The sequence below is a fragment of the Narcine bancroftii genome, chromosome 2 (genome assembly GCF_036971445.1).
Source record: "Narcine bancroftii isolate sNarBan1 chromosome 2, sNarBan1.hap1, whole genome shotgun sequence".
In the NCBI taxonomy this organism is placed as follows: domain Eukaryota; kingdom Metazoa; phylum Chordata; class Chondrichthyes; order Torpediniformes; family Narcinidae; genus Narcine; species Narcine bancroftii.
Window position 1 is genome coordinate 274,681,495 of NC_091470.1, and position 14,513 is coordinate 274,696,007.

Genomic DNA, 14,513 nt, shown 5'->3' on the forward strand with positions numbered 1-14,513 from the left:
AAACTGAAGGGTCTGTAGGTCAGGCAGCATCTGTGGATAGAAAATGGCTGACTGGCCCATTGAGTCACTCCAGGTTCTCTTTGATCATAATCTACTTAAATGTCAGAGGGCATGGGCAACTTCACTTTTTTTATGTTCACATATGCAGGATGGAAATCCTTAAGTTGTAGTAAAGTTTAATATGCAGTATTTATTAATGACAAAGGGCCTTATGACTAATGTGAATAATCTGGAGCCAGAATCCATTTGCCTAATGCACAGAGTTGAGGTGTGGTCTCATTTATTGTATTTTGTACAATAATTATTATTCTAAACCCAAGCCTTTTGGAGATCAAGATAGCAAACAATAATCTTTACACACATACATTCAACAAGTATTCATCTGTTGTACAATACCTGTGATTGACAACTACTCCAACTATCTCAAAGTGGCTTAGCTGGATGATACAGTTCAAATGTTGATGTATTCAAATCTTCAAGTTGTATTTCTCCACCCTCTTCTAGTAGATGCTTTGTTTTCACCATGTAGCTCATTTATCCATGTGCAAAAATCACACAGGCTTGTGATAATGAATACATTTAGATATATTCAGCACCATGCTGAGAGATATTCTCAAGCTATATACATATACACACCAAGTCAACAGCTTTCAATCTTGGTGTATGGCCTGATCGAGCATATCTTCATATTTTTTTCTTTTCTTCCTGTTCTCTTTTTGTTTCATCAAGTTGCTCTTCCTTTGCCATTGATTCATCAGCTTCCTTCATTTGCTGTGGGAACAAATCAGATTAATGATAAATTGGAAAATTTGGTCGTGCCTGCCTTAAGCAGAGCAAAAACAACTTCTGTCTAATCTACAAGGCCAAGTAGAAAGTGGATCCATGGAAGGAACATGACACAGTAGAACTGATGTTCCATCTCTGGAACATTTCATTGAAACAAACCAGATATTGAGCAATTAACAAACTAAATATTAAAAGGCTGTTTTCTCAATCCAAAAAGCATGGATCTCAGGATAAGGGGTCAGGATTCTGGGATGAAGATGAGAGCATTTTAAAAGGTAATAAATCTTGGGAATGCTCTGTCTGAAGACTGTTGAATATATTCACATCTGAGAATAAGATTTTGAAAAATAAAGTATCTGAAGATAGGGATAGACCAGTGGTTCTCAACCTTTTTCTTTCCACTCATATACCACTTTAAGTAATCCCTATGCCATTGGTGCTCTGATTAGTAAGGGATTGCTTAAGGTGGTATGTGGGTGGAAAGATAAAGGTTGAGAGCCACTGCTATAGAAGCTGCGTGACGTGCTGAGTTTCTCCAGCACTTTTGTGTTTTGTTCTTGGAGTACTGTTTTTTAATGGTTGCCTCATTACAGGAAAGATGTAGATGATTGAGAGAGGTTGCAAAGAAGATTTACCAGGATGCTGCTTGGATTGGAGAAAGATTGACAGAGCTAGGGCTTTTCTCCTTGGAGCAATGATGGATGAGAGGTGTCTAATAGAGGTCTATTAGGTTATGATGGGCTTTGATAGAGTGGACAGCCAGCACCTTTTTCCCAGGCAGCTATGACCAATACCAGAGGACATCTGTTTAAGGTGAATGGAAAAAGTTTAGGGGAGATGTCAGAGGCAATTCTTTTGTAAAAATACACAGAGTGGTGCATGCTTTCTGGGAGTGGTGATGGAGGCTGACATGATGGGGACTTTTAAAAGGTTCTTAAACAAACACATTGATGTAAGAAAAATAGAGGGTTATGGAATGTGAGGTTGGAAGAGTTAGATTGTTGCTGAGTAGGTTTATAAATATCACCACAACGTTGTAGGCCGAAGGGCCTGTGGTTTTGGTGAATTGTTCTATTACAGCTAGTGATGCTGCTTCCAAGTTAATGCAAGCCAAGATCTCTCTTCCTAACTGAATTGAAATCCTCCTTTGAATTTGGACTGGTTGGAAGAGTTGCCTTTATTCCTAATCTCCATTTGCAAGGCTTCCTCCAGTGGAGAAACTTGGCTTCAGTCACCCTGTGACTATCTGACTCCTGCATGTTCTACCAATCGCAGTTGGAGTGCCCGAAAATGGTGTAAAGCTCACACCAGCTTCAATTGTCCGACCCAGAAGGTCCAGCCAAGTCTGCACTCCGCTGTTTTCCTTTTCATAAATGTGACGTTACCAAGGTAGTTTTTTTTTCATGCAGGGCTGGTCACCTACATATTACTAAACAACAGCAGCAATCAAATAAGGGGGAAAAATAGACACAAGTGTGTTCTGGTCAGGCAAGCAGGCCTGATGTGCTGAATGGCTGCCTCCTATTCGAACTGCTTTGGTGAATAGTCAATTCAATTGTGCTGCCCTTTTTGGGAAAAGGGAATCATGGAAAGGCTCTGCATGGGAAGAATATCCTCTTCTCGGACTGTCCCTTGCCAGCCTTTCACCATGGTCAATTTTTTTATTTATTTAGCAAACTTCCATGCTACATTTTGTTCATTCCTTGATGAAAGGTTCAAGCCCAAAGCATTGGTTCTGCATCTTCATTTTTGCTACATAAAGTTCACTGATTAACCTGCTGAGATTCACCAGCATTGTGTTTTTACTTTAATCCTGGTGTCTGCAGACTTTTACTATATGTAAGTGTTTTACTATTAAAATGTCTAAATTCTAGCAAGCCATACATCAAAAGTAATTGATCTTCATGCACTCTGACTGTGAAAGGTGGAGAAGAATGAAATCCAAAATCCAAAAGCAAATGAACACAGACGCCTGGCCTACTGCTGCTGCAAAGATCAGGCTACATTGCCTTCAGCCAATGCATTAACCCAGGGTCTGTCTGCCCTTCTGGTAACACCATGTGAAGAGCAGTGGCGTTCCCTGCACTGCCCTGGCCAATAGTTGCATCTCTTTTATATAATTTTCATCTGAGCACGTTTATGCTCAGTTAACTTGATTTGTTATCTTGCAATTCTGACTAAAGTAGTGCAGAACAGGCAAATCCTGTTTTACAAAGACTCACTTTATGAAAATATGCTTATATGAAGAAATCCATATTCGCTTTTATGAAAATTGCCTCCAATAGTAGTTAACAGGTCTTCAGTTTATGAACAGTTTCTTAGGAATGTTCTGCCTTCGTAAAACTCGGTTCTCCTGTAACTAACTGCCCAGAATCCTGTAACTAACTGCCCAGAACTGAATGGATCAAGCCCCACCCGGTCGGGTGTCAATCACCCTCCGGGATATAAGCCTGCACCAGCCTCCGAAGTCTCACTCAGAGTTACTGCAGCTACAGCCAGCCTGGCTCTGTGAAAGTCTTTGTGGATTTAAGCCTGTTGTACAGTCTTTACCTTGTGTGTGTCTGGCTCTGTCTAACAGTGCACCACATTCATACAATCAAGAAGCTTGCTAATCCACTGAATCCCATGTGCATTAGTTAAAGTTCAGTTTAGCTGGATAAATGGTCTTGTTCACCACTGCCTCAGTGCAAGAGTGGGCAGAAAAAGGAAGGGAAAACCTCCACTTGCATCAAACATGCAAGTAATAGAGATTCAGGCAGTGGAATAATTTCTTGCCATCTTTAATCTCTTAACAGATCATAAGGCTATCTCAAACAAACTCCCTCTTTACCTTTTGTTTGAGGGCCTTCAAAGACTCGAATTCCATTCTGGCCACTTTCGTACGGATATCACTTGGTACATCAGAAATGGCAAATGCCAAGATAAATTTCAGTGCCAGCAGGACATGCTGCAAAACACAAATTGGACAACATTAAAGAAAATTAATGCAGACATATTTCATATTTCAATATATCCCATTTAATCCAATATGCTAGAAATATACATAAAATTATTCCCTGGGAATACATCTATCATCTGGAGGAGGGGATACATAAATTCCAAAAGGTAGTCAACCATTTACTCTCCAATATCATCTGTTGGAACTTTAAAATCAGGAAGCAGTTTCGTAGTGTCGGTAGTAAACCATCATGGGGTCTACATGCAACTCCACACCTTCCTCAAGATGCAGACAGAATCCTGGATAAGCTCGGGACTTGAGAGGCGGCATCTTCTTTAGTGGTGCAGTTCTCCATTACTGAACTGGGAGCATCAGCTTAGACTCTGTATTCAAGTCTCAGGTGTGGGGTTTGATCATGAAAACATCACACTTAAAATTTATGATTAAGAAATCAAGAAATAAGAACAGCAATATGCCATTTAGTCCCTGAGCCATCATTCAAGCTGATCTTTTATCTGGACACCATTCTTGTGCACTGTAGGAGCAAACAGAAAGGCCATGGTATTTGTGTTCAAAGTAACAACTGGTTTATTAAAACTGATGTGCATTCGGAGACCAGTCACAGCTGATTTTGGTACAGGTTTTATACTCTTAATGGACACGATTACAGAAACTTGATTAACAGTAAAACTAAGTTTTGATTACAGAATGGAAGTTACAAAGAACTCATTACTGGTAAAATAAAAGTAGATTAAAGAAGAGGATGCTTAATTTAACAAAAAATCCAAGTTTCTATTACAACAATGGGTGCACAGTATAACATAATCAATGAAGTTTCTGAAACTTGGCTGTGTTCGCTGTGTATAACCTTGGCTCTATTCGTAGGTCCCGTTACCATATTAGCACAACCCACATCCCTATTTACTATTTATTAGTCTTCACTACTTTTTTTCACTACACGGGTGCTATCCCCTACTATTTGATTATTGTATGAACCAGAAATGTATCATTCTTTATTTAATCCTAACACAATCATTAACAGATACTCCACAGCACTCCAGTGCAGGGATTTAAAAAAAAAATACAGCATTGTAGAAGGCCCTTCTGATCCATGAAATTATTACGCCCAATTACACCTAATTAACCTACCAACCCCATACGTTTTAGAGAGTGGGAGGAAACCCACTCAGGTCATGGGGAGAACCTAGGTCTTTGGTGCTATAATAGCATCATGCTAACCACCCAAAAAGTTCTCATCATACTTCTAAGTGACATTATTCTAATACTAGATTCCTCAATCAGGGAAATATATCCCTGAATCTATCTTGTCAAGCCATCTAAAGATTTTGTAATATTTAATGAGATCGTCATGAATTCTTCTTCACTATGAAGAATAGGATCCAGCCAACTCTCTCCTCACACATCATACCACCATCCCAGGGATCATTTTGATGAGTCTTCACTCCATTCATTCTCAAGTGCATCTTTCTTTAAAATGTAACTCTTCATATGGGGTGTCAACAAGACCATATAAAATTATGGTGAGATCTTATTCTTGGACTCAGATTACCCTTGCTTACCTAACTACCTAGTGGACCCGTACATTAGTTTATGAATAACTCAGGGACAATGAGATATCAAGATTCCTTTGAATATTTCTCTTTCTCACCTGGTTATAAAGGAGTTCCACATTTCTTGTTTTTCTATCAAAAGCACAAGCTCACATTTTTCCATATGGAGCTGAATCTGCCATTACTGTGGCCACGCACTTTATGTGCCTTTTATCCCCCTCAAAACCTCTTTGTATACTCAGCTCTCTTCACATTCTCTATATGTCACTTGCAAACTGGAAAATGTTGCACTTAATCCCCTCAGCCAACTTGTTGATCTAGGCTGAAGCAATGATCCTTGCAGTACCCCACCTTATGAACTGCAAACCCAAGAAGAATCCATTTCTCCCTACACTTAGCTTTCTACCTGTTAATCAATTCTCAATGCATACCAGGATATTATTCAAAACTCCACATTTCAGAGCCTTGCAACACAGTACAGGACCTTTGGACCAATTCATCCATGCCAACGGGTTTGGCATCCTGGTCTAACCTCACTTGTCTGCATTTGGCCCATGTCTTTCTAAACCTTTCCTACTTAGGTTTATACAAATGTCTGCTGAACATCAAATGATGGTGGTAAATGCCAAACTGTAGTGAATAAAGACCAGAAATATAAAGGCCACACTTCAAGATGTAAATCATTAGTTAGCCAAAGAAACAGGATTTCCAAATTATAGTTTCCCAGGAAGTATTTAAAGAACCGTACAGAATTCTGGAACTAAGTCTTGTGGACTGATGAGACCAAGATTAACTGTATCAGAGTGATGACAAGAGCAAAGTGTGGAGGTGTAAAGTGCCCAAGATCAAAAGGATACCACCTCATCTGTGAAACATGCTGGTGGGGCTGTTATGACCTGGGCATGTATGGCGGCCACAGGTACTGGCGCACTTATCCTCATTGATGATATAACTGCTGATAGCAGTAGCAAAACAAATTCAGGTGTATAGAAACATCTGCTCAAGTTCGAGAAAATGCTTCCAAACTCATTGGATGGTGTTTTATCCGACAGCAAGACAATGATCCTAAACATACTGCTAAAGCAACAAAGGTAACAAACTGGATAATTCTTGAATGGCAAGTCAGTCATCCAATCTAAATACAATTGAGCATGTCTTCCATATCCTGAATAGAAAATCCTAAGGAAACAAGGCCCTGAAACAAGCAGGAGCTGAAGATGAGTGCAGTGGAGACCTGGCAGAGCATTATCAGAGAAGATACTCAACATCTAATGAAGCCTATGAATCAGACTTCAAGTAGTCATTGCATGTAAGGGATATGCAATAAAGTACTAAACATAACTAGTTGAATATACTTAATATTGCTATGTCCCAAATATTATGGTACCTGAAATGAGGGGACTATGTCTAAAAAGTGTTGTGATTCTTACATGGTCAAACCAAAATGTATACAAGTAACCTTGAATAAAATCTGGAATGTGCACTTTGATCTCTTGTGAATTGTTTGATTGCAAATTTAAAAGTGTGGAACACAGGGGGAAATAAAGGAAGAAAATGCATATTTGTCCCAAACATGATGGATGGCACTGTATGTCGTTCAAGATGAACCATGCCAACTTCTTAAGTAGCATATTTATTTTTATACAATAATGACCAAAATGTTAAAGTCAGGATTTGTTGATAATCATAAAGTTATCATGTGTGCCTCCACAGAACAAAATATGCCACGTTGCTCATTATTACCAGAGATGTGAATTGCATCTACAATAAATTTCAAAACATAGATATTAGATTAAGAATTCTACCCATTCAAAAGGTGAATGAATCTTCTGAAGCTATGGAGAAGCATGTTATGCATTCAGGAATTAGGTTGTCCTTGTTGATTATAGAGGCTGCAAGTATATGTTTGGGAATTGAGTCTGGCAATATTGTGGCTCATCTACTGGATACAGGATACTGGTATTCAGAAGCACTTGACCGGAGGCAAATCGCTCATGACAGTGGGGAAAATTAAATTCATAATTAAAAAATAATATCAGGAAGGACAAAAACATATCTGGTTTACTAATACCCTTGCAGGGAGAAATTTGTCTTCCTCACTTGCTAGTTAAGGTTTACCCTGAACTCTCCAATGGTAATGAGCCAGTATGCCACTCAGTTCAGAAGCAATTAAGCATGAACAACAAATATTAGCTTTGATAAAGACTCACGTATCCCATGAAGGAATAAATGTGGTAGTCATTTGTCTTGCATTAAGGCCAAAACAGTAAGACATGAAAATTTATTTCAATGCTTTCTTCATTCACAGTCTTTCGAACACATTAGAATATCGACAGCTGTTTTCTCTGTCCACTGATGTCCACAATTTCTTCATTAAGGTAACTTAGCTCCCACTTCCAATAATTTAACATGCAAAATTTCAAGGCCAAGTCTAACTATGAACCCAAGGCTAATGAATGCCTCAACACAGGAAAAATACCTGGTCCATTCATGTTTTACTCTTGTGGTCCCACTGCGCCCTCTGCTGGCATTAACGTATTAGTGGGTAAAAAAATAATACTTTAAAACAATATTTAGATAACATCTGACTACAAATAATGCTTAATTAATCGAGTACGAAAGTCTTCAAGTAATTAGGGTGGTCACAACATTGATAATTACTAAACAGAAAACTGCCAGCAGTTTCAGAGACATTTAATGTTAAAAAAAGGGTCTGTGTTCGAGAATGATGTCTCGGTGTTTTACAACCCAATTACTGGTATATAAGTGTTGATACTGCTGCAATGTACGCAAATACAACAAAGCACAATCTTGCCTCCCAGTGTGATAACAGTAACATGATTATCTGGATTCTGGTGACTCCGCTATTCAAGTAGAGATACCACCCAAAATATCAGGGAGGATTTCTCTGGTCTTCTTCAAAATAGTGCCATGGGGTCTTCTCCATTCACCAGCCCCGATATAGGCATAAAATAACATTGGAGGATGTGACAATATCCAAGAGTATGAATATCAAGTTGGATGTGAGGGAACAGATTACACAACACCAAAGATCTGTTCCTCTAAAGCAGGGTTTCCCAACCAGGGGTGCAAGATAGCATTCCAGGGGGTGCGAGATAACATTTCAGTTTTTTTAAATAAATCCATACTCCTTCAATTTGGATAATATGTCGGATGATGAAGAGCTGAAGGAAGATCTTATTGAACTGTGCACAAATCATGTTCTTGAAATGCAGTTTGAAAGCAAAACTTTGGAACAAACAGGTGTTTGGCAATGGACATGCTTCCAAGACTTTGTGTAAAAGCACTAACTTATTCGAGTCTGGATTTAGTGCCCTTTTGTCAATCAAGACAAAATCTAGAAATCGCTTGGGTGCACAGGCAGACGTGCGGATTGGTATCAGCAACGAAGTGCCACGTTTTGAAAACCTCTTAAGCAATTAACAGGAACAAAGGAGTCATTAAATTTAAATTGGCTTATGAACATTTGAACGTTAGTTCTTTAATTTTTTTAAAGAAATTTCATGCATGGGTGAAAATTTAATTTTTTATAGGGTTTATGCAACTTTTAATTTGTTGTAATATTTTTTATTTTCCATGTTTCATTTTTGTTTATATATTATTAAAAACTGATTATACAAATTTGTTTTGGTCACGAGAACATATTAAAATTTTTTTAGGGGTGCGGGACATAAAAAGGTTGGGAACCACTGCTCTAAAGCAAGTTAGTCAACCTATTTATCAGTTCCATTTGTCATTGCATTTGGTATAAATCCCTTGTAGACCTGAACTAGTAGAATTATGTTCACAGCACGTAAACAGGCCATTTATTCCTTCTAGTCTGTGTCAAACTATTTTTCTGCCTAGTCCCACTGACCTGCACCCAGTCCATAGCCCTCCATACCCCTCCCAACCATGTACCTGTCCAAATCCTTCCTAAATGTTAAAGTTGAGCTGGCATTCACCACCTCAGCTGGCACCTTTTTCCACACTCCTACCATTCTACGTGAAGAAGTTCCCCCAAACCAGGGGTAGCCAACCTTTTACATTCCATGTGTCAATTTTTTCCACACACAACGTGCCATACAACTCTTGTATACCCATTCAATACATGTAAAAAATGTTAATACAGGATATAGACATATTTAGCATTTTTACATGATAAATTGATTTAATATAAAAAAAAGATAAACTAATGATTAAACAATAATAATAAGCTTTTAATGTTTGGAGTTAAATTAGTTACTGAGGCCAGTAGAGAATTCTTCAAATTTGAATCAGTCAATCGCGACCTTTTGTTTCTAGTCCCAGCAGCTTCACCTATCATAGAAGAAACATAGAAGATAGGAGCAGGAGTAGGTCATTTGGCCCTTCGAGCCTGCTCCGCCATTCAATGAGATCATGGCTACAGTGCTCCGTCAGTTCAAACACCAATAAGTTTACTGGAATCTAGTTGTAGATTTTATATGCATGATTTTACTTTGTCACATATGTCTGATCCTCTTGTTTTTCCCTGAAGTGACTCAACACTGATAAGTTCTTCAAAGGCACTAAAATTATCAATTTCTCTTATAAAAATGCTTAACTGGGATACACATATGTCAGCAGATTCGTCCAAAGCTGAAGAAAAGAAAGCACAAGCATGGATAAGGTCTTTCAGTTCCTCAGATACATCACGAAAGAGTTCTTTGGTACATCTCTTAACTGTTTGCTTTGACAGTGCAATTTTGTCTTCTTTCTTTTCGATATTTTTATCACCAAGACATCTTGCAAATATTTGGAGACGAGGCTTAACAATTTCTTCTGCGTCAGAGAAAGGCTTCTGTTTTTTGGCCAACGCTAAAGCAATTGGGTAGGGTGCTTCTGTCATCACCAAACTTTCACAACATTTTTTAGACAAATATTTTGTCTTCTTTTGATTCCTTCCTTTTACTTTGCATAACTCAGACCCAAGCACTCGTTTCAGGTTTCCCTCTATTTTAGTCTGATCTCGTGCTTTATAGTTGTCTATTAGGATCATGACTTCTATTACGTGAGAAAGAGTTTTCACCATCAATGCATTTTCCTGACCATCCGGCTTAAATAAGAACTAATTTTCCCACTGATCAGTGAATTCCCGCTTACTATCACGTTCTGCTTTCCTTTTGCACTGGTGATAGGGAACGGAATGTCAAAACAAGGCTTAATTTTTTAAAAAGTACAGAATTGGAAACGAAGACAAAGGATGAACAACTCCGTGGTGCACGAGTGTCAATTGTAAACTGACTGGCAAAATCCTGCAAGCAGACACCTGGCGCCTCAGGATTAAACAAGGATCAAACGTGTATTAAACAGTTATGGGTCGACTGCAGAACAATATTTCATAGTTTTTTTAATCAATTTTTAAATTGAAAACAGATTAATGTGAAAGAAGATAACATTCACCAAAAGATAAGCACGAAATAATAAAATTGCTAAAAGTCGCTAAGTTTTAGATTTATTCTCAGTAAAACCCATTTCTAGCTCAAAGCTATTCAAATTCCTGTTTAAGATTTTTTGTTTACAAATTGGTTTTTGGTTAATTCTTTTTACATGAGTAAGCTGACTTTTATATTATCATCATTGGGTTGGAGTGCCCCACTTCTAATCATCCAATGCCCCACTGGTTGGCCATCCCGCCCCAAAACCTTTCCCTTTTCACCCTTGACTCAGGTTTGTATCTCACCCAAGCTCAGTGGGAAAAGCCTACATTTACTCTGTCTATACCCCTCATAATTTTAAATATCAAATGTCCTCTCATTCTTCTACACTCCATGGAAAAAAGCCCTAACCTGTATACCGTAAATATTCGAATATAATGCGAAAAATTTTGTATCAAAATTTGAGCCCAACGTAGGGGGGGGTCGCATTTTACACAAGGTTGTAATTTTTTTTTTAATTCTGCCAGTTTTAAGGATAAGGAAGATTTTGAGCAGCCGCTTACATTGACAGCAGACCGACTGGGGGGGCGGGGGGGAGAGACGGCAGACCAACTGGGGGGGGCGGGGGGAGAGATGGCAGACTGACTAGTGGGGGCGGGGGGAGAGATGGCAGATCGACTAGTGGGGGGCGGGGGGAGAGATGGCAGACCGACTAGTGGGGGCGGGGGGAGAGATGGCAGACCGACTAGGGGGGGCGGGGGGAGAGATGGCAGATCGACTAGGGGGGCGGGGGGAGAGATGGCAGATCGACTGGGGGGGGCGGGGGGAGAGATGGAGAACCGACTGGGGGGGCGGGGGGGAGAGATGGCAGACCGATTTGGGGGGCGGGGGGAGAGATGGCGGACCGACTGGGAGGGTGGGGGGAGAGACGCCAACACGAATCGGGCAAGAGAGAGGGGAAACGCCAGCGCGAACTGGACGGGCAAGTGGGAGAGAGGCACCAGCACGACTCGGGCGGGCGAGGGGAGGGTCATATTATACACGGAGGTAAAATTTCTCCCCCTTTTCCCCCTCAAAAATGGGGTGGTGGGTCTCATTATACACAAAACACATTATACACAAATATTTATGGTAACCTTTCCCTGTAACTCAATTTCTGAGTGCCAGCAACATCCTGGTAAATGTTCTCTGTATTCCTTCAATCTTATTGATATCTTTCCTGTAGTTAGGTGACCAAAACTACACACAATACTCTAAGTTTGGCCACACAAATGTCATGAAATTTTACTCTTGAACATAAGAGGCCAAGATATAACTTGAATTAATTTAAAATTTAGAGATACAGTGCAGTAACGAGCCCTTCAAGCCCTACCAGCTTATGCAGCCCAAACACATCCGTATCCAATTCACCCTATAACTCCATATGTTTTTAGACCATGGGAGGAAACCAAAGCTTCTCTCCCAGAAAAACTCAAAGCCTTCTATGCCCAATTTGACAACAGTAACAGCAAAGGACTATCCCTCCACATCCCCATGTCCCCTGATGATCCCATCTGAGGATGACGTGTGTGCTGCCTTCAAGAGTAAAGCATCTGGCCCAGATGGAGTACTTGGCTGAGTATTAAAAATCTGCTGACCAACATACTAAGGTATTCATGGATATCTTCAATATCTCACTCCAGCAGGGCACAATAACCACCTGTTTCAAATAGGCGTCAATCATACCAGTGCCCAAGGAGAGTGTAGTAACCTGCCTTAATGACTATTGACAGTGATGAAGTGTTTTGATAGGCTGGTGATGAAGCAGATCAGCTCCTATCTGAGCGGTGACATGGATACATTCCAGTTTTCTTATCGTAGTAACATGTCTACAGCTGATACCATCTCACTGGCTCTACACAAAGCCCTGGAACACCTGGACAGCAAAGATGCATACATCAGGATGCTCTTTAATGACTATAGTTCGGCACTTAACACCATCATCCCCTCAAAACTGATCAGCAAACTCCAAGACCTGGGAATTAACAACCTGCTATGTAACTGGATCATGGATTTCCTCACCTCCAGACCACAATCAGTGAAGGTCGGTAAGAATTTCTCCTCCACAATCTCCATCAGTACCGGAGCATGACAGGGCTGCATTCTTAGCCCATCTGCTCTACTCAATTCACACCTATGACTGTCTGGCTCAGTACAACAAATATTACCATCTACAAATTTGCCAACGATACCATGGTAATGGGTTGTATAAAGGAAGGGGATGAGTCAGCGTACAGAATGGAGATTGAAAACTTGGCTGAAATGTGCACCAATAACAACCTTCACTCAATGTTACCAAAACTGATCATTGGGAGATCAGAGGTGGAGATGGTGAGCAAACTTAAGTTCTTGGGAGTCACTATCTTGGAAAATCTTACCTGGACCCAACACACTAACGGCATTGTGAAGAAAGCACGTCAGTGCTCCTACTTCCTCAGGAGTTTGCGGAGGTTTGGTATGACACCAGAAACCCTGTCAAATTTCTACAGAGATGTGGTGGAAAGTGTGCTGACTAGCTGTATCATGGTTTTGTATGGGAAGACCAATACTCTATTGTGCAAACAAAAGGTAGTAGACACAGCCGAGGCAAAACCCTCCCCACTATTGAGTACATCTACAGCTATTGATGTACTGCCATCAGAGAGCAGCAGCAATCATCAGACCCTCACCACCCTGCACATGCTCTGTTCTCGCTGCTGCCACAAGGAAAAGATATAGGTGCCACAAGACTCACACCACCAGGTTCAGGAACAGCTGTTACCCCTCCAGACTCAATCAGAGGCTCATTTAAGGACTCTTACTTGTGCACTTTTTTTTTAAATTTTTTTAAAACTTTATTTAAGATTTTATAACATGAATAACATATAGGATAACATTTAAAAAAAATTAAGAATAAAATAATAAAATTACAATACAGTATCAGTAATCTAAATAAACTAAACCCTTGTGCACTTTATTAATTTTCTTTTTGTTCTCTCTGTATTATACAGTCAGCTTGTTTATATTCATTATCTCTTTACAGTTCTTTGTTTACATATTTTATGCACTACCAAGTAGTAGTGATTAATTACAGAAAAAGGGAATCTCAGGGTTGTATGTGATGTCATGTACGTACTCTGACAATAAATCTGAAACCCATGCGGATACGGGGAGAATGTACCAACTCCTTCTAGAAATGATAAATTCAAACTCAAGTTGCTGACATTAGAATGCCACTACATTAACCGAGCCACCCTTTATAAAAATAAAGTGAGCAATCATAATGTTTGGGACAAAGACACTTTGAAGCTTCTGATCATCTTTGGAGTCTGTAGTTGCCATTTTTCATCATGAAAACCAAAGTTTTGCCAATGAAAGACAAAGAAGCCATTATGAGGCTGAAAAACAAGAATATAACAGTAAGAGATACCACATGCAGAAATACAGAGGCTACACTGCAAGATACAAACCACTAATGAGCCAGATTACAGTTTGCCAAGAAGTATTTAAAAGACCCTGCAGAATTCTGGGAAAAGGTCTTGTGGACAGATGACACCAAGATTAACCTGCAGCACAGTGATGGCAAGAGCAAAGTGTGGAGGTGTAAAGGAATTGCCTGAGATCCAAAGTAAACCACCTTTGCATCTTGCAGCGTAAGTTCTGTATATCTGTTCATTAAATCCTCTGCGGACTGCAGTCATTGACTCATCACACCTGCCTCCTGAAGAGTGTTTCTGATCTGTTGGACTTATGTTTGGGGATTTTTCTTTATTATGATGAGAATTCTTCTGTTATCAGCAG

General features: G+C 39.7%; 1 protein-coding gene across 4 annotated transcripts in view; it reads right to left on the reverse strand.

Annotated features, from left to right (window-relative positions):
* Positions 1-245: 245 nt before the first annotated feature.
* The window catches only part of ano10a (anoctamin 10a), a 95,173-nt gene continuing 80,905 nt past the window's right edge, over positions 246-14,513 (reverse strand). For all 4 annotated transcript variants that reach the window (XM_069920972.1, XM_069920974.1, XM_069920971.1 and 1 more), the window contains exons 12-13: positions 3,617-3,733; positions 246-771 (exon numbers count right to left, since the gene is read on the reverse strand). In XM_069920972.1, coding sequence (XP_069777073.1) covers positions 685-771; positions 3,617-3,733 — 204 coding nt within the window. In that variant the 3' untranslated portion in view covers positions 246-684. The remainder of the gene's footprint in view (positions 772-3,616; positions 3,734-14,513) is intronic.